General features: G+C 42.7%; 1 protein-coding gene and 1 non-coding gene across 2 annotated transcripts in view; one reads left to right on the top strand and one right to left on the bottom strand.

The window, feature by feature from the left end:
- The window catches only part of KCNK10 (potassium two pore domain channel subfamily K member 10), a 93404-nt gene that overhangs the window by 28348 nt on the left and 42255 nt on the right, over positions 1-22801 (top strand). The window contains exon 6 of the mRNA XM_038746055.1: positions 12572-12689. Within this exon, the coding sequence (XP_038601983.1) occupies positions 12572-12689 (118 nt within the window). The remainder of the gene's footprint in view (positions 1-12571; positions 12690-22801) is intronic.
- LOC119935713 lies at positions 11211-11348 on the bottom strand. The gene has a single exon (XR_005453421.1). It is a non-coding gene; the product is annotated as a small nucleolar RNA SNORA7 (small nucleolar RNA).

Below are 22801 nucleotides of genomic sequence, written 5' to 3' on the forward strand. Positions count from 1 at the left end.
GAGGGCAGGCCAAACTGAGATTTTGAAACCTATTAACAAGGCTGAGTCAAAATACTGCAGGCACATCCCATTTCATTAAGTTCATCCAATGGAGGAGTCAGAGGAAACAACCATGAAAGCATTCAGAAACTTGACATTTTTTCTCTGACAAATCCCTGCATCTGAAATAAGGATGAGTGGATATGTTCTGAGAACTTAAATGATGGATTGTGAGTATTGACTGTACCAGAACCAATCCATAAGAAGGAAAAAAAAAAGGAAGAGGAATTTCACAGAGCGGTTGCTAGGGAGTACCTCCTTAGATCTGTTTTTTAATTAAGAAGAAACTATCTGAGAGAAAAAAAAGAGGAAAAAGAATATTGCTCAGAATCTTGCACAATCCTCTTTTAGGAAAAAGGAGGCTAGAAGTAGAAATGAAATGTGAGAAGCAGTGTGGTCTAGTGGAAAGAGTACGAGACTGGGAGTCAGAGGGACCTGAGTTCTACACCTGCCTCTGCCACTAGTCTGCAGTGTGACATTGGGCAAGTCACTTAAGTTCTCTGTGCCTCAGTTACCTTATCTATAAAACAATAAGCATTTAACAAATATTAAAAAAAAAGTGAGGGGAAGAGTGAATGCAGAATCAGGTAATTCTTAGAATTAGAAATGAAGAAAGAATCTGATTGGAATTTTCTATTTACAATCATTCTTTGAATAGTCCTTCAAATAGACCCCCTGTAATCACTTTCAATTCTGTTTCTAGAGGGCATTTTAGGAGGGCTTTTTAGAGCTCAGGTTTAAATGATACCCTCCACTTCTACTTAATATCTGAGATAGACTGCATGTTTTGAAAAAAAAGCTCATAGTGAGCTCAGATCTAAAATGTGGCCCAAGACAAAGGTCTTTTCTGCCTTCTTTTTAAAGAAGAAATTTGTTTTATACTAAGTATTAAGCAGGACCAGCAGGATTTTATACTTGTGTAGGACAATTTGCACAAGTCATTTGGTCATCTTTGGTCTCATTTGGCCTACTCTGGTCATTTTGTGCCAGCATCCCTTTGGGTTAGCTAGCACTAATATCTCATGGAAAACTTTCCTGACTTTTCTAGTAACTTGCTACAAAATGAACAATAAAATTTGCCTGCATTGGGAGATGGGAGTGATGGCAGGACCCAGGACCGGCTCTACTGCAACGTGGCCTGGGCTGGACACTGCAGTGCAGGAGTGGGGGATTCTGGGAATCCAAAACTACTTTGGATGGCAGGGGAGGGGACGGTAAGAGAAGGGGGGCATGTGAGAGGAAGACACAAAGCCAGATTTTCTCAAGGCTGGATAAATCACCCAACTTGCTGTCTTGCCTAAGTCTGGCTTGATTTCCCACTCCATTAAATATGTTACAAACCACAAATCCCTCCCCAAAGCATCCCCTAACTTTTGGACCAGGAATTGCCTTTGTTAAATTTTGGTTTTTCTTTTTTGCAGCTACCAACTGGGGAAGGGGAAAAATGTGATGGAGGTTCCCAGCATACAAAGAAAGAAGCTAAAATGGCTATTAACCAATAAAATACTCATTAACCTTTTAACCTAAAGTATTCATTAACCAAAAAAGAAGAGTAGAGATTTGTTACTCAACAGTAACTAGTTAAAACACAAAAAGCCTCCAATAAACAATGTGTCATTAGTTGGATTGGTCACAGAGGAAGAGAATAGAAGCTTAAGTCTGACTCTTGCATTATCCATTTCAAGAAAAAAGTAATTGACGTTTTAGAAATTTCTGCTCCAAAGGGGAATGACTTCGTTGTTAGCTTCAGTGAAAATATTTATTACTTTTAGCTCAGATCTTCCTCATCCTGCAGATCACAGTACTCCCACTTTCATTTATGTTTATTTCGATCTGAAATATTGTTGACTCATAAGCCAAGGTAATGAAATAATATGTGTGGAAAAGAAATGAACAAAGTTCTGTACTGCATAAGCTTCTGGTGCTGATAATTTGTCTTGTGCCCCTTTATTCTAGGTTCAATACTTGAGGGTAGAAAGATGAAAGGAAATCAGCAGATTCTGGTTAACCTGTAAGTGGGCTTTCAAAGCCTAATGGCATTTCAGAGTTGTGGTGATCCCATCTCACCAACTATTATTAACCACCACACATATATTATTGTTAACCTTTTTTCCTCTAAGGAGGTCCTAAAGGAGAAAAGAGGGTTCTTATTTTTAGCACATTTCTGAAACCACAAGTTAAAAATAGATCCTAAATAGTAAATCACATTCCCAAGAGTGCCCTATTGTGGACAGAGAACAATGTGGATATAGAACAATCACTTGATTGTCAAAATTTAATTCTTTCTATTTGTCCCAGTGGTACATATTAGCAATGCACTTGGTTAGGGGTGAAAGACTCAGATTGTTCAGTTAGCATGATGCAAAATGAGCTAAGATAATCTGCCATTTCTTAAACATTTAGAATCAGATAATTAAATGACCACAAAATATATGAAAAGATTCAGACATTCATCATCATCATCATCAATCATATTTATTGAGTGCTTACTGTGTGCAGAGCACTGTACTAAGCGCTTGGGAAGTACAAGTTGGCAACATATAGAGACAGTCCCTACCCAACAGTGGGCTCAGGGGGAGACAGAGAACAAAACCAAACATACTAACAAAATAAAATAAATAGAATAGATATGTACAAGTAAAATAAATAAATAAATAAATAAATAGAGTAACAAATATGTATAAACATATACATATATACAGGTGCTGTGGGGAAGGGAAGAAGGTAGGATGGGGGGGATGGAGAGGGGGACGTGGGGGAGAGGAAGGAAGGGGCTTAGTCTGGGAAGGCCTCCTGGAGTAGGTGAGCTCTCAGTAGGGCCTTGAAGGGTGGAAGAGAGCTAGCTTGGCGGATGGGCAGAGGGAGGGCATTCCAGGCCCGGGGGATGACGTGGGCCGGGGGTCGATGGCGGGACAGGCGAGAACGAGGTACAGTGAGGAGATTAGCGGCAGAGGAGCGGAGGGTGTGGGGTGGGCTGTAGAAGGAGAGAAGGGAGGTGAGGTAGGAGGGGGTGAGGTGATGGAGAGCCTTGAAGCCCAGGGTGAGGAGTTTCTGCCTGTTGCGCAGATTGATTGGAAGCCACTGGAGATTTTTGAGGAGGGGATTAACATGCCCAGAGCGTTTCTGGACAAAGACAATCCGGGCAGCAGCATGAAGTATGGATTGAAGTGGAGAGAGACACGAGGATGGGAGATCAGAGAGAAGGCTGATGCAGTAGTCCAGATGGGATAGGATGAGAGCTTGAATGAGAAGGGTAGCGGTGTGGATGGAGAGGAAAGGGCGGATCTTGGCAATGTTGTGGAGCTGAGACCGGCAGGTGTTGGTGACGGCTTGGATGTGAGGGGTGAATGAGAGAGCGGAGTCGAGGATGACACCAAGGCTGTGGGCTTGTGAGACGGGAAGGATGGTAGTGCCGTCAACAGAGATGGGAAAGTCAGGGAGAGGGCAGGGTTTGGGAGGGAAGACAAGGAGTTCAGTCTTGGACATGTTGAGTTTTAGGTGGCGGGCAGACATCCAGATGGAGATGTCCTGAAGGCAGGAGGAGATGCGAGCCTGGAGAGAGGGGGAGAGATAAGGGGCAGAGATGTAGATCTGGGTGTCATCAGCGTAGAGATGATAGTTGAAGCCGTGGGAGTGAATGAGGTCACCAAAGGAGTGCGTGTAGATTGAGAACAGAAGGGGACCAAGCACTGAACCTTGGGGAACCCCCACAGTAAGGGGATGGGAGGGGGAGGAGGAGCCTGAAAAAGAAACTGAGAATGAACGACTGGAGAGATAAGAGGAGAACCAGGAGAGGACGGAGTCAGTGAAGCCAAGGTCAGATAGCATGTTGAGGAGAAGGGGGTGGTCCACAGTGTCAAAGTCAGCTGAGAGGTCGAGGAGGATTAGTATAGAGTATGAGCCGTTGGATTTTGCAAGCAGGAGGTCATTGGTGACCTTTGAGAGGGCAGTTTCCGTGGAATGTAAGGGACAGAAGCCTGACTGGAGGGGGTCGAGGAGAGTGTTGTTGTTGAGGAATTCGAGGCAGCGAGTGTAGACAACATGTTCAAGGAGTTTGGAAAGGAATGGTAGGAGGGATATAGGGCGATAACTAGAAGGTGAGGTGGCGTCAAGAGAGGGTTTTTTTAGGATGGGAGAGACATGGGCATGTTTGAAGGCAGAGGGGAAGTAAATCACAATTCACTCCCAAGTAGCAGTAACATTATTCATATCATCTTGGACTATGACACACGCAACATATACACACTGCCTTGGGAGAAGTGGCAGTTTTAAACCTGATAATTTTCCCACGTATAGTTCACCTGCTTGGGATTAATCATAGAAGCCCATAATCTTATTTGGATACAGCATTTCTCTTGATATCTTTTATGAGTAAGCTTTGTGTGGTCAGGGAACATGTTTACCAACCCTGTTACATTGTACTCTCCCAAATGCTTAGTACAGTGTTCTGCACACAGTAACCATTCAATAAAATGATTGATTGATTGATTGACTGAGTAGTGAAATACTGACCTATGAGCAGGGCTGGCTCTATGGCAGGCAGATCTCTGAGCAAGTTTAGGATAGGGTCATATCCTGGAGGGGTTAGGGAAGGGAAAGGGGTGTGCATATGTGAACACACACATACACACACACATGAGAAAGTGCTCAATCTGGGGTGTAATGGGGGTGTGGAGATTTGGTTGAGGAGCAGTGGCAGAGAGAGGTCCTATACTTTGGGCAGGGCTGAGTGGCCCCATGCTGTGTTCATTTTTTTCTTTTTTTAATGGAACTCGTTAAGCACTTAGTATGTGCCAGGCACTGTACTAAGCACTGCAGAAGGTACAAGATAACCAGGTTGGACACAGACCCTGTCTCATTTGGGGCTCACAGTCTTAATCCTCATTTTACAGATGAAGTAATTGAGGCACAGAAAAGTTAAGTGACTTGCCGAAGATCACACAGCAGGCAAGAAATGGATCCAGAATTAGAAGCCAGGTCCTTCTGACTCCTAGGCCCGTACTCTATCCTGCCACTCTGCTTTACGCATCTGTGAATTCTCCCATGCTGAGTCTGTTAAAAGCAACAGAGGGTATGGAGCACAGCAACGGAGCCAATGGAATGTCACCAGTGAGAGAGGCAGCCCAGAATCAATGGCCATGATAGTAAGATGCAGGTCTTATTAAAATACATTCTCTGACAATATACCCCACTTTCCTTCTTTCACACCTGAATCCTCATGTAAAGAACCCCAAATTCCTAAGTTTTGCTGGGCACATTTTAGGACTTCTTTTAGTTCAGCCAGATGGATTTATTCCCCTGTATTATATCTCTTGTACTTGTCTGATTTTAAAATTAATGACCCTGATTCTCTTCCCTTCACTTTTGGGACACAGTATGACCTAGTGGAAAAAGCATTCATTCACTCATTCAATCGTATTTATTGAGCACTTACTGTGTGCAGAGCACTGTACTAAGTGCTTTGGGAAGTACAAGTCGACAACATATAGAGACAGTCCAAAAGCATGGTCGTGGGAGTCAGAGGACCTATGTTCTAATTCCAGCTCTGCCATTTGCCTGCTGTGACCCATGGGCAAATCACTTAACTTCTTTGTGCCTCAGCTTCCTCACCTGTCAAATGGGAATTAAGTACCCCTTCTTCCTCCCTTTTCGATTTAGAGACAGGGGTTGTAGATTGTAGCTATGTCTTACCTGGGATTTGAACTTGGTATGCACTCACTACATAGACTGCTTTAAACACTATAAGAGTGAAAGCAATTACTAGTCACCCTATTTAACCCTTAAGCCATTTCAACTGAAGTATCAAGTGATGGATTAGAAGTCAAGAAAAGTCATGAGAATGAGGAGGCATAAAAATTCAAAGCCCTCCTGAAAACCCACATCCCTAGGAGTCTTTCCCCAATTAATTTCCTTTCCCCAGGTCACATCTTCAGTGCTTGGCCATAGTAAGGGCATAATGAGCACCACAATTAGTATTATTTTGATTATTATTTGTAGTGGGATCCTTCCTAATGGATTCTCACAGTCAGCTGAGCATATGCCAATAAAATCCCACTCCTGGCTGCATGGTGGCCAAGAAAAGCCATTTCTCTGCCCCCCAAAACCCTTGGGTTTTGCCTTGAAGGCAATTTGTACAGGAAATGAGAAGACCAAATAGTCAAAACTTAGTGTGTTAGTGAGTGATGGCATTTATTAAGGGCTTACTATATGCCAAGCACTGTACTAAGAGCTAGGATAATAATAATAATTATTATTATTATTATGGTATTTGTTAAGTGTATACTATGTGGCAGGCACTGTATTATGTTCTGGGGTGGATACAAACAAATCGGGTTGGACACAGTCCCTTGCCCCATGTGGGGCTCACAGTCTCAATCCCCATTTTACAGCTGAGATAACAGAGGCACAGGGAGATGAAGTGACTTGTCCAAAGTCACACAGCAGACAAGTGGTGGATCTGGGATTAAAACCCATGATCTTCTGATTCTCAGGCCAGTGCTCTATCCACTATGCCATGCTCCTTCTTAATAATGATGGTATTTGTTAAGCACTTACTATGTTCCAGGCACTGTACTGAGTGCTGTGGTGAATACAAGCAAATTAGGTTGGACAGAGTCCCTGTCGCTTGTGGGGCTCACTGTCTCAATCTCCATTTTCCGGATGAGATAACTGTTGCACAGAGAAGTAAAGTGACTTGCCCAAGGTCACACAGCAGACGAGTGGTGAAGCTGGGATTAGAACCCATGACCTTCTGGCTCCCAAGGCCGTGCTCTGTCCAACTGTGCCATTAACGTATCCAACACAGTCTCTGTCCAAAAAGGGTCTGACAATTTAAGGTGGGGATATTTAAAGAAAACAGTAACAATAAACTGCAGACCTCAAGCAACCTCATCAACAAGCTAAAATAACATCATCATCATCATCAATCGTATTTATTGAGTGCTTACTGTGTGCAGAGCATTGTACTAAGCACTTGGGAAGTACAAGTTGGCAACATATACAGACAGTCCCTACCCAACAGTGGGCTCACAGTCTAAAAGGGGGAGACAGAGAACAAAACCAAACAAACTAACAAAATAAAATAAATAGAATAGATATGTACAAGCAAAATAAATAAATAAATAAATAGAGTAACAAATATGTATAAACATATATACATATATACAGGTGCAGTGGGGAAGGGAAGGAGGTAAGATGGGGGGATGGAGAGGGGGACGAGAGGAAGAGGAAGGAAGGGGCTCAGTCTGGGAAGGCCTCCTGGAGTAGGTGAGCTCTCAGCAGGGCCTTGAAGGGAGGAAGAGAGCTAGCTTGGCGGATGGGCAGAGGGAGGGCATTCCAGGCCCGGGGGATGACATGGGCCGGGGGTCGATGGCGGGACAGGCGAGAACGAGGTATGGTGAGGAGATTAGTGGCAGAGGAGCGGAGGGTGCGGGGTGGGCTGTAGAAGGAGAGAAGGGAGGTGAGGTAGGAGGGGGCGAGGTGATGGAGAGCCTTGAAGCCCAGGGTGAGGAGTTTCTGCCTGATGCGCAGATTGATTGGTAGCCACTGGAGATTTTTGAGGAGGGGAGTAACATGCCCAGAGCATTTCTGGACAAAGACAATCCGGGCAGCAGCATGAAGTATGGATTGAAGTGGGGAGAGACGCGAGGATGGGAGATCAGAGAGAAGGCTGATGCAGTAGTCCCGATGTGATAGGATGAGAGCTTGAATGAGAAGGGTAGCGGTGTGGATGGAGAGGAAAGGGCGGATCTTGGCAATGTTGCGGAGCTGAGACCGGCAGGTTTTGGTGACGGCTTGGATGTGAGGGGTGAACGAGAGAGTGGAGTCGAGGATGACACCAAGGTTGCGGGCTTGTGAGACGGGAAGGATGGTAGTGCCGTCAACAGAGATGGGAAAGTCAGGGAGAGGGCAGGGTTTGGGAGGGAAGACAAGGAGTTCAGTCTAAAATAATGGAACTTGGAGGTGGAAGCCCTCAGTTTCCCACTGCTCTTGGTAAACTGTACTTAGTTACAAACCACCAGCAACATCCCCAGGATTTTGAAGAATATTAAAATAGTTTTTCAGAGTGTGTCCTGCAGAGCTGGGGAGGATGGACTATATGGTTCGATGATAGCTAACCTGCCAGATGGCTAAAGAGGGGGTGGGTGGAGAATCAATCTGGTTTTAAACAGTGCCTTTCTTTCATTCATTCATTCAATCGTATTTTTTTTATAATGGCATTTTTTAAGCACTTACTATGTGCAAAGCACTGTTCTAAGCACTGGGGAGGTAACAAGGTGATCAGGTTGTCCCATGGGGGACTCACAGTCTTAAATCCCCATTTTACCTATGAGGTAACTGAGGCCCAGAGAAGTTAAGTGACTTGCCCAAAGTCACACAGCTGACAATTGGCTGAGCCAGGATTTGAACCCATGACCTCTGACTCCAAAGCCCGGGCTCTTTCCACTGAGCCACACTGCTTCTCTTTATTGAGCACTTACTCTGTGCAGAGCACTTACTAAGTGCTTGGGAAGTACAAGTCGGCAACATACAGACACGGTTCCTACCCAACAACGGGCTCACAGTCTAGAACAGGGAGACAGACAAAACAAAACATGTAGACAGGTGTAAAAACCATTAGAATAAATAGAATTATAGCTATAATAATAATAATGATGGCATTTATTAAGTGCTTACTATGTGCAAAGCACTATTCTAAGCATTGGGGAGGTTACAAGGTGATCAGGTTGTTCCATGGGGGGCTCACAGTCTTAATCTCCATTTTACATATAAGGTAACTGAGGCACAGAGAAGTTAAGTGACTTGTCCAAAGTCACATATCTGACAATTGGCGGAGCCGGGGTTTGAACATCATTAGGATATGCACATATCCTAATGTGCACAGCTATATGTGCATATGTACATTGTTAATAAAATAGAGTAGTAAATATGTACAAGTAAAATAGAGTAATAAGTATGTACAAATATATACAAGTGCTGTGGAAGGAGGTAGGCTGGGGGGACGATGGGGAGGAGGAGAGGAAAAGGGGGTTCAGTCTGGGATGGCCTCCTGGAGGAGGTGAGCTCTCAGTACAGCTTTGAAAGGAGGAAAAGAGCTAGTTTGGTGGATGTGTACTGAAACTGCCCTCTCAAAGGTCACCAATGACCTCCTTCTTGCCAAATCCAATGGCTCCTACTTTAGCTTAATCCTCCTTGACCTCTCAGCTGCCTTCGACACTGTGGACCACCCCCTCCTCCTCAACAAGCTATCCAACCTTGGCTTCACAGACTCTGTCCTCTCCTAGTTCTCCTCTATCTCTCTGGCCATTCATACTCAGTCTCCTTCGTGAGCTCCTCCTCTCCCTCCCATACCCTTACTGTAGGGGTTCCTCAAGGGTCAGTTCTTGGTCCCCTTCTGTTCTCTAACTATACTCACTCCCTTGATGAACTCATTCACTCCCTCAGCTTCAACTATCATCTCTACGCTGACGACACCTAAACGTACATCTCCACCCCTGCTCTTTCTCCCTCCCTCTAGGCTCGTATCTCCTCCTGGCTTCAGGACATCTCCATCTGGATGTCTGCTCGCCATCTAAAACTCAATGTGTCCAAGACTGAGCTCCTTGTCTTCCCTCCCAAACCCTGTCCTATCCCTGACTTTCCCATCACTGTAGATGACACTACCATCCTTCTCATCTCACAAGCCCGCAGCCTTGGTGTCATCCTCGACTTCACTCTCTCATTCACCCCACACATCCAATCCATCACCAAACCCTGCTGGTCTCACCTCCACAACATCGCCAAGATCTGCCTTTTCCTCTCCATCCAAACCGCTACCTTGCTGGTTCAATCTCTCTTCCTATCCCGACTGGATTACTGCATCATCCTCCTCTCTGATCTCCCATCCTCCTGTCTCTCCCTGATTCAGTCAATACTTCACTCTGCTGCCTGGTTGCCACTCTCCAATGGTTGCCTGTCAACCTACGAATCAAGAAAAACTTCTCACTCTCGGCTTCAAGGCTCTTCATCACTTCGCCCCCTCCTACCTCACCTCCCTTCTCTCCTTCTACAGCCCAGCCCACACCCTCCAATCATCTGCCGCTGACCTCCTCACTGTTCCTTGTTCTCATCTGCCCTGACATCGACCCCTGGCCCACATCCTTCCCCCGGCTCAAGAGGCTAACCTCTGTTATCACACGGATTATCTTGTTCATAGTGTCTATTAACTCTGTTGTATTGCATTCTTCCAAGCACTTAGCACAATGCTCTGCACACAGTTAAGTGCTCAAACAATTGACTGACTGTTTCATCCTCAAAACATTCTTCTGAGGTTGGAAGGAGCAAGCATTATTATTACCATTTTACAGGCAGAGAATCTAAGGACCAGAGAGGTTACGTCATTTTTCCAAGATAGACAGTTACTGGTAGCACTAGCCTTTGGCTTCCTTTTGATTTTTTTGATTTTTGATTTTTATAAAGGTTTTAAGAGATTCGAGAGCCATATCAATCAATTTTATTTACTGAGCATTTACTTTGTACAGAGCACTGTACTAAGCACTTGTGAGAGTCCAATGTAACAGAGTTGATAGAAGTTGATAGACAGGTTCTCTACCCACAGTAAGCTTACAGTCTAGAGAGGGAGACATACATTAATATAACTAAGTATATTACAGATATCTACATAAGTGTTGTGGGGCCTAGAGAGGAGTGAATAAAGGGTACAAATCTAAGTGCATGGGTGGCACAGAAGGCAGTGGGAGAAGAGGAAATGAGAGCTTAGTCAGGGAAGACCCCTTGGAGGAGATGTGCCTTCAAAAAGCTTTAAAGATGGAAATATGAAATGATTGATCTTTTTTAGGAATTTGCAAATGTCACGTGTAAAGGAGGGAACAAAGTGACAAATCTAGCTGTGCCCCTAACCATGACCCTAAGTGTTTTGGTCTCAGGTGAACTATGAGGGGAAATTGTCTTGTTTTGTCTTATGTTGCCGAGTTGTCTCAGACCCATAGCGACTTCATGGACACATCTCTCCCAGAATGCCCCACTCTCCATCTGCAATTGTATTGGTAGTGTATCCATAGAGCTTTCTTGCAAAAATATGGAAGTGGTTATCACTGCCTTCTGCAGAGTAAACTAGAGTTTCCATCCTCGACTCTCTCCCTTGCCGCTGCTGCCTAGCACAGTAAGTTTTGACTTGAAGCAGATTGCCTTCCACTCACTAGTCACTGCCAAAGCTAGGAATGGAATGGGTATGCCTCTGCTTGACTCTCCCTCCTGTAACCGAGACTGTTAGAACACTGGAAACTCTCCAGGTGTGATCCTGAGATGGGTGAGGGGAGATTAGGCAATGAGATATTGAAATAGTAGGAATGATTTAGTGTGAAATTGAATCTGAAGGCTTTCGGTCCGTACTGAATAAAATAGGACTTTTCTAGCAAAAAGGACATACCATCTGTTTCTTCTTCAACAACAACATAAGGGGCATATATGAATAAGTGATCTGTGTCAAATCACTGATTTATTCTGTTTCATAAATAGATTAGCCTAACAACTCAGACATCTTTTAGACCGAAAAACCAAATTGCAGCCTTATGTAATTTAAAATAAGGCTATGAATTCCTGAAAATCAGGATTTATATTACAAAGAGTGGCAGTCAAGATATGGTGGCAATATTTCACATTCTTAAAAGCAGGAAGAAATTGAAGAATTGCTTTAAAATTACTGCATTTTCTTTTGTGACTTGCATAAACCTGGTAGCCTCATAGATAAGAGGTAGGTCAGTCTTTCAGGAAGACTGGAATCTTGCCCATCTATTATTATATCAAGATTATATGTGGCAATCGCTAAATGATGGTGCTATTTTGTGCAGATCAGTTCAGAAGTCCTAAATATATTCTGGACCTACTTGCATGTTGTTTTGCTTCCTGACTTTTTTATTTTAAAGATTGGCTTTAAACCAGAGGTAGAAATCAGTCTGTGAGCTCATTAGCGCCTCCTCCAGCCTGTAGGCTCCTTGTGGGTAGGGAACATGTCTACCAACTCTGTCATGTTGCACTCTCCCAAGTGCTCAGAGAAGTGCACTGCAAACAGTAAGTCCTCAATAAATATCACTGATTCATTTTACATTTTCTACTGCAATCTGTAAAGCATCAGAATTCTGGAAGTCCAAGATGTAGTCTAAGATGTAGTCAATAGTTACCAGTTTTTCAAATTGGAACTCTTTACTGACTTTCCAATTTCCCTCAGGGAATAATGCATTACTCCTTTTAGGTTTTTTTTACTCTTTTCCCTTCACAGTAGATACTCTGTCTTTTCATTCCATCTCACCACTTCCTCTCCTATAGCCATCTTGATTGTCTGCCAGTGCAGCTTCCTTTCTAATTAACTCTACTTCCTACTCATCTCAGCCTCAGGAATCATTTACCCTTTGCTTTATTTTGGTTTACATCATTTGCAGGAGATGTGCACAAAACTGTGCTATTTTATAGTGTTAGGATTTCTTTGAAAAGCAAAATCCTGCGAAAGCTCACGGCTTTCTTTCTGTATTTGCAGCATGCTCTTGATGCTGACAATGCTGGTGTGAGTCCAGTAGGAAATTCTTCTAACAACAGCAGTCACTGGGACCTTGGAAGTGCCTTTTTCTTTGCTGGAACAGTCATCACAACCATAGGTAACCCGCTTGTTTGGTAACATTTTCTCCCTTGCCCCAGAACCCAGTGAGAAATTCAACATCCTCACCAGCTTGACCCTGGGCTCACTTCATAACTGTAAAAGGAGTTAGCCCCAGGACATGCAGTTGTAATGTATGTGTAGGATGCCCAGGGGGAATTGTAGATCTATTCTATTAATGACCATAGTGCTTTCACTACAAGGTAAAAGGGGATGCAGAATTCAGTTTTCAGACAAAGGGCCTGGGGACAGCTAGGTTGAAAGAAGGCAGTGACAAAAATGTAGAGATCAGTTAAGCTCAGAGGATTCAGCTGACCTCTACCTCCTTAGCAAATTCTAAATGCTGCCTTCATTTAAGCATCAGAGATGGGGGATGAGGAGGGCAAGAGATCTTGGGTACTGTGGAGGGTGTTAGTGACTCTTTTGTTAATAATGAAATTTGCCAGAAGCTGGAAGGTGCTATAAAATGAGTTTCACAGCTCTAGGCATCACTTTATGACATTGTTGTGGCTCCAGTTAGCAGAAGACAGATGTCTCGGTTTCTACAGCCATACTAACCTTCTCACTAACACAAAGACCAAACTTAAAATAATTCAGGGTAACAAGGGTCCAGTCTCTGTGAGCTTATTGGGAATAGCAGATTCAGATTGTTTCTAAGTGGGCCACCAAAACACCTGACAACCCAGTCTCTTTATGAAAACTCCTTATATACAATAGAAACCTCTAACTAGTGAAGTTTTCCATGGGTTCTGGCAACCCGGGTATCACAGATGTGCAAGGCTAAAGGTAAGATATTTATTTACTTATTCTTAATGGTATTTGTTATGTGCTTACTATATACCAGGCACTGTACTAAGCGCTGGGATAGACACAAGCTAATCAGGTTGGACACAGTCTATGTCCCATATGGGGCTAATATTACATATGAGGTCACTGAGGCCCAAAGAAGTTAATTAATCAATCATATTTACTGAGCACTTACTATGCATAGAACATTGTACTAAGTACTTGGGAAAGTATAATACAGCAGAATTAGCAGACACGTTCCCTACACATAACTACCTTACAGGCTAGAGGGTGACCAGACATTAATATGACTAAATAATTTATAATACGTAATTTAAAGCTCTGTATATAAGTGCTGGGTGGTTGGGGATGGGGCAAATATCAAATATCCAAAGGTAACAGATTGAAGTGCATAGATAATGCAGAAGGGAGAGTGAGAGGGTGAAAAGAGAGCTTAATTAGGGAAGGCCTCTTGGAGGAGTTGTGACCTTAGTAATGCCTTGAAGGTGCAGAGAGTGATGGTCTGGCGTATATAGAAGGGGAGGGAGTTCCAAACTAGGGGGAGGATGTGAGAAAGGGTTCAGCAGTGAGATAGATGAGATCGGGGCACAGAAGTAAGCAGGCTATAGAGGAGCAGAGAATGTGGGCTGGGCTATAGTAGGAGAATAGTGAGGTGAGGTAGGATGGGGAAAGCTGTTTAAGTGCTTTAAAGCCAATGGGAATGAGTTTTTTGTTTGATGAGGAGGTGGATGGACTGCCATTGGAGGTTTTTGAGTGGGAGACATGAACTGAACATTTTTGTTGATAAATGATTTGTGCAGCAAAGTGAAGTAGAGATTGGAGAGACAGGAGGCTGGCAGGTCAGTGATTAGGCAGATACAGTGGTCAAGGTGGGTTAGGATAAATGCTTGGATCAGCATGGTAGCAGTTTGGATGGAGATGAAAGACCACGTTTTAGCAATGTTGTGAAGGTAAAACTGACAGGGTTTGGTGACAGATTGAGTAAGTGGGTGGAATGAGAGAGATGAGTCGAGGACAACACCAAGGTTAGGGGCTCTTGAGGTAGGGATGATAGTGGTGGGCAAGTTAAGGGGCTTGCTAAAGGTCACACAGCAGACAAATGGTAGAGCCAAATCTTTGCCGGGCCACTCCACCTTTGAGCACTCAGTTATTGTAATCAACAATTGCCTAATAAAGATAAGACTAAAGTTTCAGGAGTGTCATGCCACCAGTCCATCCTCTGTATTCTGGCATTTCTATATCTGCCTGCTAGACAGAGAGCAGTTAGACCAGCCCCAATCCTGGCCCTACAATCTGCTGAGTGCCCTGGGGATCTAACTTACTATAGTCTCCAAAGTTCAGGCAAATTTCCCCATCCCCTAATGTCACTTCAGCACTTCTTTGTCACCTACACACTTGGATACTCACTCCCTAACCACTATTTCCATATCTCTAAACTCTGTCACTTCCCCTTAGGTGGAATTTATTTTATTGACTATCTACCCTGCTAGATGGTTAGGTCTACAAGGGCAGCAGTGGTGTCCCTATTGTACTCTCACAAGTGGTTAATACAGTGCTCTGCCCAGGGTAAAGGCTCAATAAATACTACTGTTCAGTGAATAATCCTTTTTAAAAACATCTATACAAAATGCTCCCCCACCAAAAAACCCAAAAAACGCACAATTTTTTTGGGGGGTATTTGTTAAATGCTTACTATGTGTCAAACACTGTTCTAAGCCCTTGGGTAGGTACATGTTTGTCAGGTTGGACACAGTCCCTGTCCCACAAGGGGCTCACAGTCTAAGTAGGTGAGAGAAGGATTGAATCCACATTTTACAAATGAGGTAACTGAGGTACAAACAAGTTAAGTGACTTGCCCAAGGTCACACAGAAAGCAAGTGGTGGCGCTGGGATTAGAACCCAGGTCCTCTGATTCCCAGGCCCATATTTCTTTCCACTAGGCCCTGCCACTTTTCTATAACAAATAACATAAATAATAAAGCCCTCCAGAATTGGTCCCTGAGTTTCATTTCCCCTTCCTGTTCACCATCATTGAGAAGAAACCCTTGTCCTCTAGGATCAGGAGAGGCAGAAACTGCCCTGCCCCATGGCCCTGAGCTCCTGCCATCAGAGGGGCTCCTTGAACCTCTAGCACTTTTCCTCTCCCTTCCTGCCCATCAATGCTGAGGGGAGGCCCTTATCAAACCATTCAAGGGGTGAGAAAGTTCAGCCTGATTCTGAATTAGACTGTAAGCTCTTTGAGGGCAGGGAATGTATCTCTTTCCTCTACCATTCTCACCATAGAGCTTAGATACAGATGGTACTCAATAATGAATACCACTGATTGGCAAATTCATGGTATTTACTAAGTACTTCAATCCAGTCTACATGTTTTGTTTTGTCTTGTTTTGTTGTCTGACTCCCCCTTCTAGACTGTGAGCCAGTTGTTGCGTAGGGACCGTCTCTATATGTTGCCGACTTGTACTTTCCAAGTGCTTAGTACAGTGCTCTGCACACAGTAAGTGCTCAATAAATATGATTGATTGAATGAATGAATGAATAATCAATGGTATTTATTCAGTCCTTAACTATGTGCAGAGCACTGTACTAAGAGTTTGGGAGAATACAATATAAGAGTTGGTAGACACATTCCCTGCCCAGTCAATCACATTTATTAAGTACTGTATGCAGAGCACCATACTAAGCACTTGGGAGTGTACAATATAACAATATAGCAGACACATTCCCTGTCCACAGCGAGCTTACAGTCTAGAGGGGAAAGCAGACATTGATTCTGATTGGAGTGGTGACAAGCCTGAGGACCATTCCCTCCCCACAGTACTAGACTGCAACTTATTATTATTCTTTTTACATAGTTTTACTTAATTGTGTGAGTAGCATAGCATAGTGGATAGAGCATGGGCCTGGGAATCAGAAAGTCATAAGTTCTAATCATGGGTCAACCACTTGTCTGTTGTGTGTCCTTGGGTAGTCACTTCACTTCTCTAGGCTTCAGTTACCTCATCTGTAAAATGGGGATTGAGACGGTGAGCCCAACGTGGAACAGGGACTATGTCCAACTCGATTTGCTTGTAACCACCCCAGCACTTAGAACAGTGCCTGGCACATAGTAAGCACTTAACAAATACCATTATTATTATTTTATTATTATTAATCATTTGCCCAGTTATTTTCTTCCAGGGTTTCAATCTCCTCTCCCCTCTCACCTAACCCCATAAACCCCCTCTCCAGCCATGTGTGTTCCATGTGGGTCATTGAACGTGTCTGAATGATCATGCATGTGTCTATGTGTGTGCAGGTGTATACATGAAGTTCACCTATATGTTTAGTTCAGTACTTATCACAAAGTAAGCACTTAGTACAATAAATGATTATTATCATGAAGGGTTCTACTGCCCTGGTCATCACTTCTTTAAATTATGTATTATAAGTTACTCATTTATTCTGTCTCCCCCTCTAGACTGTAAGCTTTTTACGGGCAGGGTATGTGTCTGCTGATTCTGTTGTTTTGTAGTCTTCCAAATGCTTAGTACAGTTCTGGACAAAGTAAGTGTTTAATAAATACCATTGATTGTTTGATTAATCATTCTGTAGGCTACAGTGCTTTCAACACAGGAATGACGAATTATTTTTTTCTTGTTTAAATTCGTTAGGAATGTTAGGACAGCTTTGCTCTGAAATGCTTTCTTTTAGGATCTGACAGTTCAGAGAAGATTGGACCATGTCCTAACCAATTTGCTTGTATCCACTCCAGAGCTTAGTATAGTGACTAGTGCTGAGTAAGTGCTTGACAAGTACCACAATTACTACTACTATTATTATACAGTATACACCACAGTACTACTATAATAGTAATGGAATTTATTGAGTTCCTACTGAGTGCAATGCATTGTAGTAAGAACTTGGGAAGCACAGCACATAAGACACAGTCCCTATCTCCAAGAAGCTTACATTCATTTTACAGTAGAGGTGAAAGTGAACCCTGGGAAATAAAGGGAAAGTAAGGAAGTGAGTTCAGGTTGTGATGAGAAGCAAGAAAGCCTTCTGGAACAGGGGAGGGTTGATGATAAAAATAACAATAATGGTATTTATTAAATGCTTATAATGTTCCAAGCCCTGTAAAAAGTGGTAGGACAGCTACTTATATATGCAGCTTAGACACAACCCCTGTCCCACGTGGAGCTCACAGTTTGAGGGAGAGTTAGAACAGGACTTTTACCCCTGTTTTACAGATGAAAAAACTGAGGTGCACCAAAGTTAACTGAATGTCCTAAGATCACACAGAGCCAGGATTAGAACCCCTCATTCCACTAGAATGCTTTTCCATTGACTACCTATGATGATAGGAGGGAACACTGGACCAGAGGTACACATGCTGGGGTAAGGAAACAAAGAGGAAAGGTCACATCTCTTATGTTTTGTGGGGGTGGCCCAACTCGTGGGATGTCAGCGTTTGAAATGAAAGATACTGCTACCTTTACAACCTGGGCTTTCATAGGGTTGAATCTTAGATTTACTAAGTTTTTTTGCAGCTGGGGATTCATTATCTGGATCTGGAATTCATTTAAGTTATGAGTGCCTTGCAGTAAGCGTTAATTTTTTATTTTGCAGCTAAAAATTAACCAAAAATTGAATGGGGACTTTCATCATGGGCCACCTTTTGTCTAGTGATTGAGGGTCAGTTTTTATCTGAAAATCTCAAAGCACTTATAAGTCCTTTTCTGACCAGTGAAAGTTATGTGCCTCTTTTTACACATGGGGAAAACAGGGGGAAAAGGTGGTTAATTTTCTTCCAGGTAATCTCCGTGCTAGGGGCACTTCAGGGGGAATATCTATTTATTCCTATTTATTTTATTTTGTTAATATGTTTTGTTTTGTTCTCTGTCTCCCCCTTCTAGACTGTGAGCCCACTGTTGGGTAGGGACCATCTCTATAGGTTGCCAACTTGTACTTCCCAAGTGCTTAGTACAGTGCTCTGCACACAGTAAGCGCTCAATAAATATGATTGAATAGATGAATATCCCACATCCTCAAGCACGAGGCCCAGGTTACTTCTCTGAACATCTGCCCAAATTCCATTCTCATAATGAGTTCCAATATCTGTAGCAGAACAAATCAAGAAATTCACATTTATGGACATCATCTTTGCACTACCAGAAGTCAGTTCATAGTTTGTATGCCCATGATGAAGAAGTCAAATATTTTCCACTGAAAAGCATAATAATAAGCTCTTGAATAAATAGCTTGAATAAGTAGCTTGAAGATTGTAAAATATAATTTAGATTTCCCTAAAAAGCATTCAGATTATCCTATTAAGCTGCTACCAAACCAAGCATCAGTTAAAGGACCTATTGCTTTCAAAGGGATTAATTTCATTATAGTAATATTAAGGGAGTTACTAAATGGAAAAAGATAACCCTAAGTGTTTCCAGGCTTGATTTATGTTAGAAGGACTATGAAAGTTTGAGCAAAATGGCTGAGTACTTCAAACTCCAAATCTCTTGTAGAAGCAGCGCTAATAATAATAACAACAATAATATTTGTTAAGCCCTTACGATGTGCCAGGCACCATACTAAGCACTGAGGTAGATACACGCAAATCACAAGTGGTTCCCCCCCGCCTTACCTCCTTCCCCTCCCCACAGCACCTGTATAGATGTATATATGTTTGTATGTATTTATTACTCTATTTTATTTGTACATATTTATGCTATTCATTTTATTTTGTTAATATGTTTTGTTTTGTTCTCTGTCTCCCCCTTCTACACTGTGAGCCCACTGTTGGGTAGGGACCGTCTCTATGTGTTGCCAACTTGTACTTCCCAAGCGCTTAGTACAGTGCTCTGCACACAGTAAGTGCTCAATAAATACGATTGAATGAATGAATGAAGTGGTTAGAAAAGGACTTGTAAATGATTTGCGATTCTCAGATAAAAAGTGACCCTCAATTACTAGACGAAAGGTGGCCTAAGATGAAAGTCCCCATTCAATTTTTGGTGAATTTTTGGCTGCAAAATAATAAATTAATGCTTACTGCAAGGCACTCACAACTTAATTGAATTCCAGTTCCTGTCCCACAGAGGGCTAACAGTCTCAATCCCCATTTTACAGATGAGGTAACTGAGGCCCAGAGAAGTGAAGTGACTTGCCCAAGGTCACACAGCAGACAAGTGGCAGAGGAGGATTAGAACCCAGGCCCATGCTCTATCCATAATGCCATGATGCTTCACTGCTGCTTCACTCATCATTATCATTACTATCTTCATCCAGTATTTACTGAGCATTTCCTATATGAAGGTGGTTTTTCAGGTTTGTGTTAACAATGCAAATTCCTGAATGGGTGCAGAGCTTTTCCTAGCAGGTAGCTATGGGGCCTTGGGCTTCTTTAGGCTTGTAGGTAGCTCTCTGCTTATTCTAAGAAGTGGCTCATGATCATGTGCATGTCTTCTTATGTGTGTACTTAATAATCAATTGTATTTATTGAGTGCTTACTGTGTGCAGAGCACTATTAAACACTTGGGAGACTACAATATTACAGAGTTGATAGGCATGTTCCCTGCCCACAATGAGCTTACAGTCTAGAGGAATAATTGTGGTATTTGTTAAGCACTTACTAAATGGAAAAAGATAACCCTAAGTGCTTCCAGGTTTGATTTATGTTAGAAGGACTATGAAAGTTGTAACAAAATGGCTGAGTACATCAAACTCCAAATCTCTTCTCTACAAGTAGTGAACTAAGTTGTGGGGTAGATAAGAGATCTTCAGGTCCACATGGAGCTCACAGTCAAAGTAGGAAAGAGAACAGATATTGAGCTCCCTTTTTACAGATTAGGGAATTGAGGCTCTCAGAGCAGTTGTCAGTGAATAGAAGCTCCAGTATGTTTCAATGATGCCCTTATCTTATTGAGTTAAAGATTTTCCAGCAATCAGAATGGGTTCCACCACTTGTGTGCTGGGTGACCTAGGGCATGTCACTTAACTTCTCCTCAGTTACCTCATCTGTAAAATGGGGATTGAGACTGTGAGCCCTATGTGGGACAGGGGCTATGTCCAACCCAGTTTGCTTGTATCCACCCCAGTGCTCAGAACGAAACATGGCACACAGTAAGCGCTTAACAAATACCATAATTATTTATTATTATTATTATTGTTGTGATACCAAATGCCATGTTGTGTCCTCAAACACAGCTGTGTAGAATAGGTTGAAGACTGAATTACATACATATACACTTGCATTACTACTCCAGATGACACTAGGAAAAGAGCAGACAGGGAAACTCCAATTCTGAAGTAGTCTACCCTAAAATAATAATTATAATAACAATAATAGTAATTGTGTTTTTTTAAGTGCTTATTATGTGCCAAGTACTGTACTAAGTACTGAGGTAGACACAGGATAATCAGGTTAGACACAGTTGCCCAAGGGACTCTGAGGGTGAATTCCCACTATCTCTACACCACCACCCGTGTATCCACTGCCTCCAGCCCCCATCACTCTGATTCCTTGTGACCCCTAGAGAAGGGTCTGGTAGATGGTAAACTCTTCCACATCAGATAGAAACGGCTTCCTTCCACCTACACATCACATGGAAGTTCCTTACCGCAGACTTTAAAGCACTCAATTACTTTGCCAAATGAGTATTTATTACTCTATTTTACTTGTACATATTTATTCTATTTATTTTATTCTGTTAATATGTTTTGTTTTGTTCTCTGTCTCCCCCTTCTAGACTGTGAGCCCACTGTTGGGTAGGGACCGTCTCTATATGTTGCCAACTTGGACTTCCCAAGCGCTTAGTATGGTGCTTTGCACACAGTAAGCGCTCAATAAATACGATTGATTGATTAGGTGCTTGCTATGTGCAAAGCACTGTACTAAGCACTGGGGAGGTTACAAGGTGATCAGGTTGTCCCATGGCGGGGGTGGGGGAGGGGGCTCACAGTCTTAATATGTTTTGTTTTGCTACCTGTATATATGTATATATGTTTGTACATATTTATTACTCTATTTTATTTGTACATATTTAGTCTATTTTATTTTGTTAATATGTTTTGTTTTGTTGTCTGTCTCCCCCTTCTAGACTGTGAGCCCGTTGTTTGGTAGGGACCGTCTCTATATGTTGCCAACTTGTACTTCCCAAGTGCTTAGTACAGTGCTCTGCACACAGTAAGCGCTCAATAAATACGATTGAATGAATGAGTGTCCCCGTGGAGCTCAGTCTAAATGGAAGTGAGAACAGGGATTTTATCTGCATTTTACAGATGAAGAGCCTGAGGCACAGAGAAGTTAAATGGATTTTCCAAGGTCACACAGCAGGCAAATGGCAGAGCCCATGTTATAACCCAGGCCATCTGACTCCCAGGCCTATCAATCCACCATCAATAAATCAATCCTGTTTGTTCAACATTTACTGTATTCAGGGCACTGTATTAAGCACTTGAGAGAGTACAACATAATAATATAACAGACACATTCCCTGCCTACAATGAGCTAACAGTCATTAACAGGGGGAGGCACATATTAACACAAATAAATAAATTATGGATATGTACATAAGTGCTGTGTGGCTGGGGGAGGGGTGGTTAATAAAGGTAGCAAGTCAGTGAGACGAAGAAGGGATTAGGGGAAGAGGAAATGCTGGTTCCCATATCATCATGAAGCAATCTAGGCTCTTGATAAACTTCTTTAGAAGTTGCCAGAGCCCAGGTTTGGTGGTGTGAATATATGTAAGCGGCATGAACACCAGAGAGATGGGTTTACTCTGAGGTACCACTTCTAAAATGCAGCTTCCCAAAATAGTTTTTTCTGCCCATAGCAATCAAGAGACCACCAGTAAGGTGCCATTACTTAGACAGAAAAACAGGCCGCAGAGGTTAGCAGTCTTTCTTCAACAATGGGAAGCATCATGGCCTAGTGGAAAGAGCACAGGCCTGGGAGTCACAGGACCTTGGTTCTAATCCCCGTCTGCCATTAGTCTGTTGTGTAACCTTGGGCAAGTCACTTAGCTTCTCTGTGCCTCAGTTACCTCGGCTATGAAATGGGGATCGAAACCTCCTTCTTCTGATTTAGACCAGAAGCCCATGTGGGACTGGCACTGGGTTCAACCTGATTATCTTGTATCTGCCCCAGTGTTTAATATAGTGCCTGGCACATAGTAAGAGCTTAACAAATACCATATAAAACAAATGTCATCAAGATGCTTGGAAGAATTGGTGTAATCCTTCCCCTCCCTAACATCTAACCTCACTATTAGCAAGCTTGTTTGCTGTATACTCACTAATTTCCCCCTAGTAGCTCTTTATGGA

The sequence above is a fragment of the Tachyglossus aculeatus genome, chromosome 1 (genome assembly GCF_015852505.1).
Source record: "Tachyglossus aculeatus isolate mTacAcu1 chromosome 1, mTacAcu1.pri, whole genome shotgun sequence".
Classification (NCBI taxonomy): Eukaryota; Metazoa; Chordata; class Mammalia; order Monotremata; family Tachyglossidae; genus Tachyglossus; species Tachyglossus aculeatus.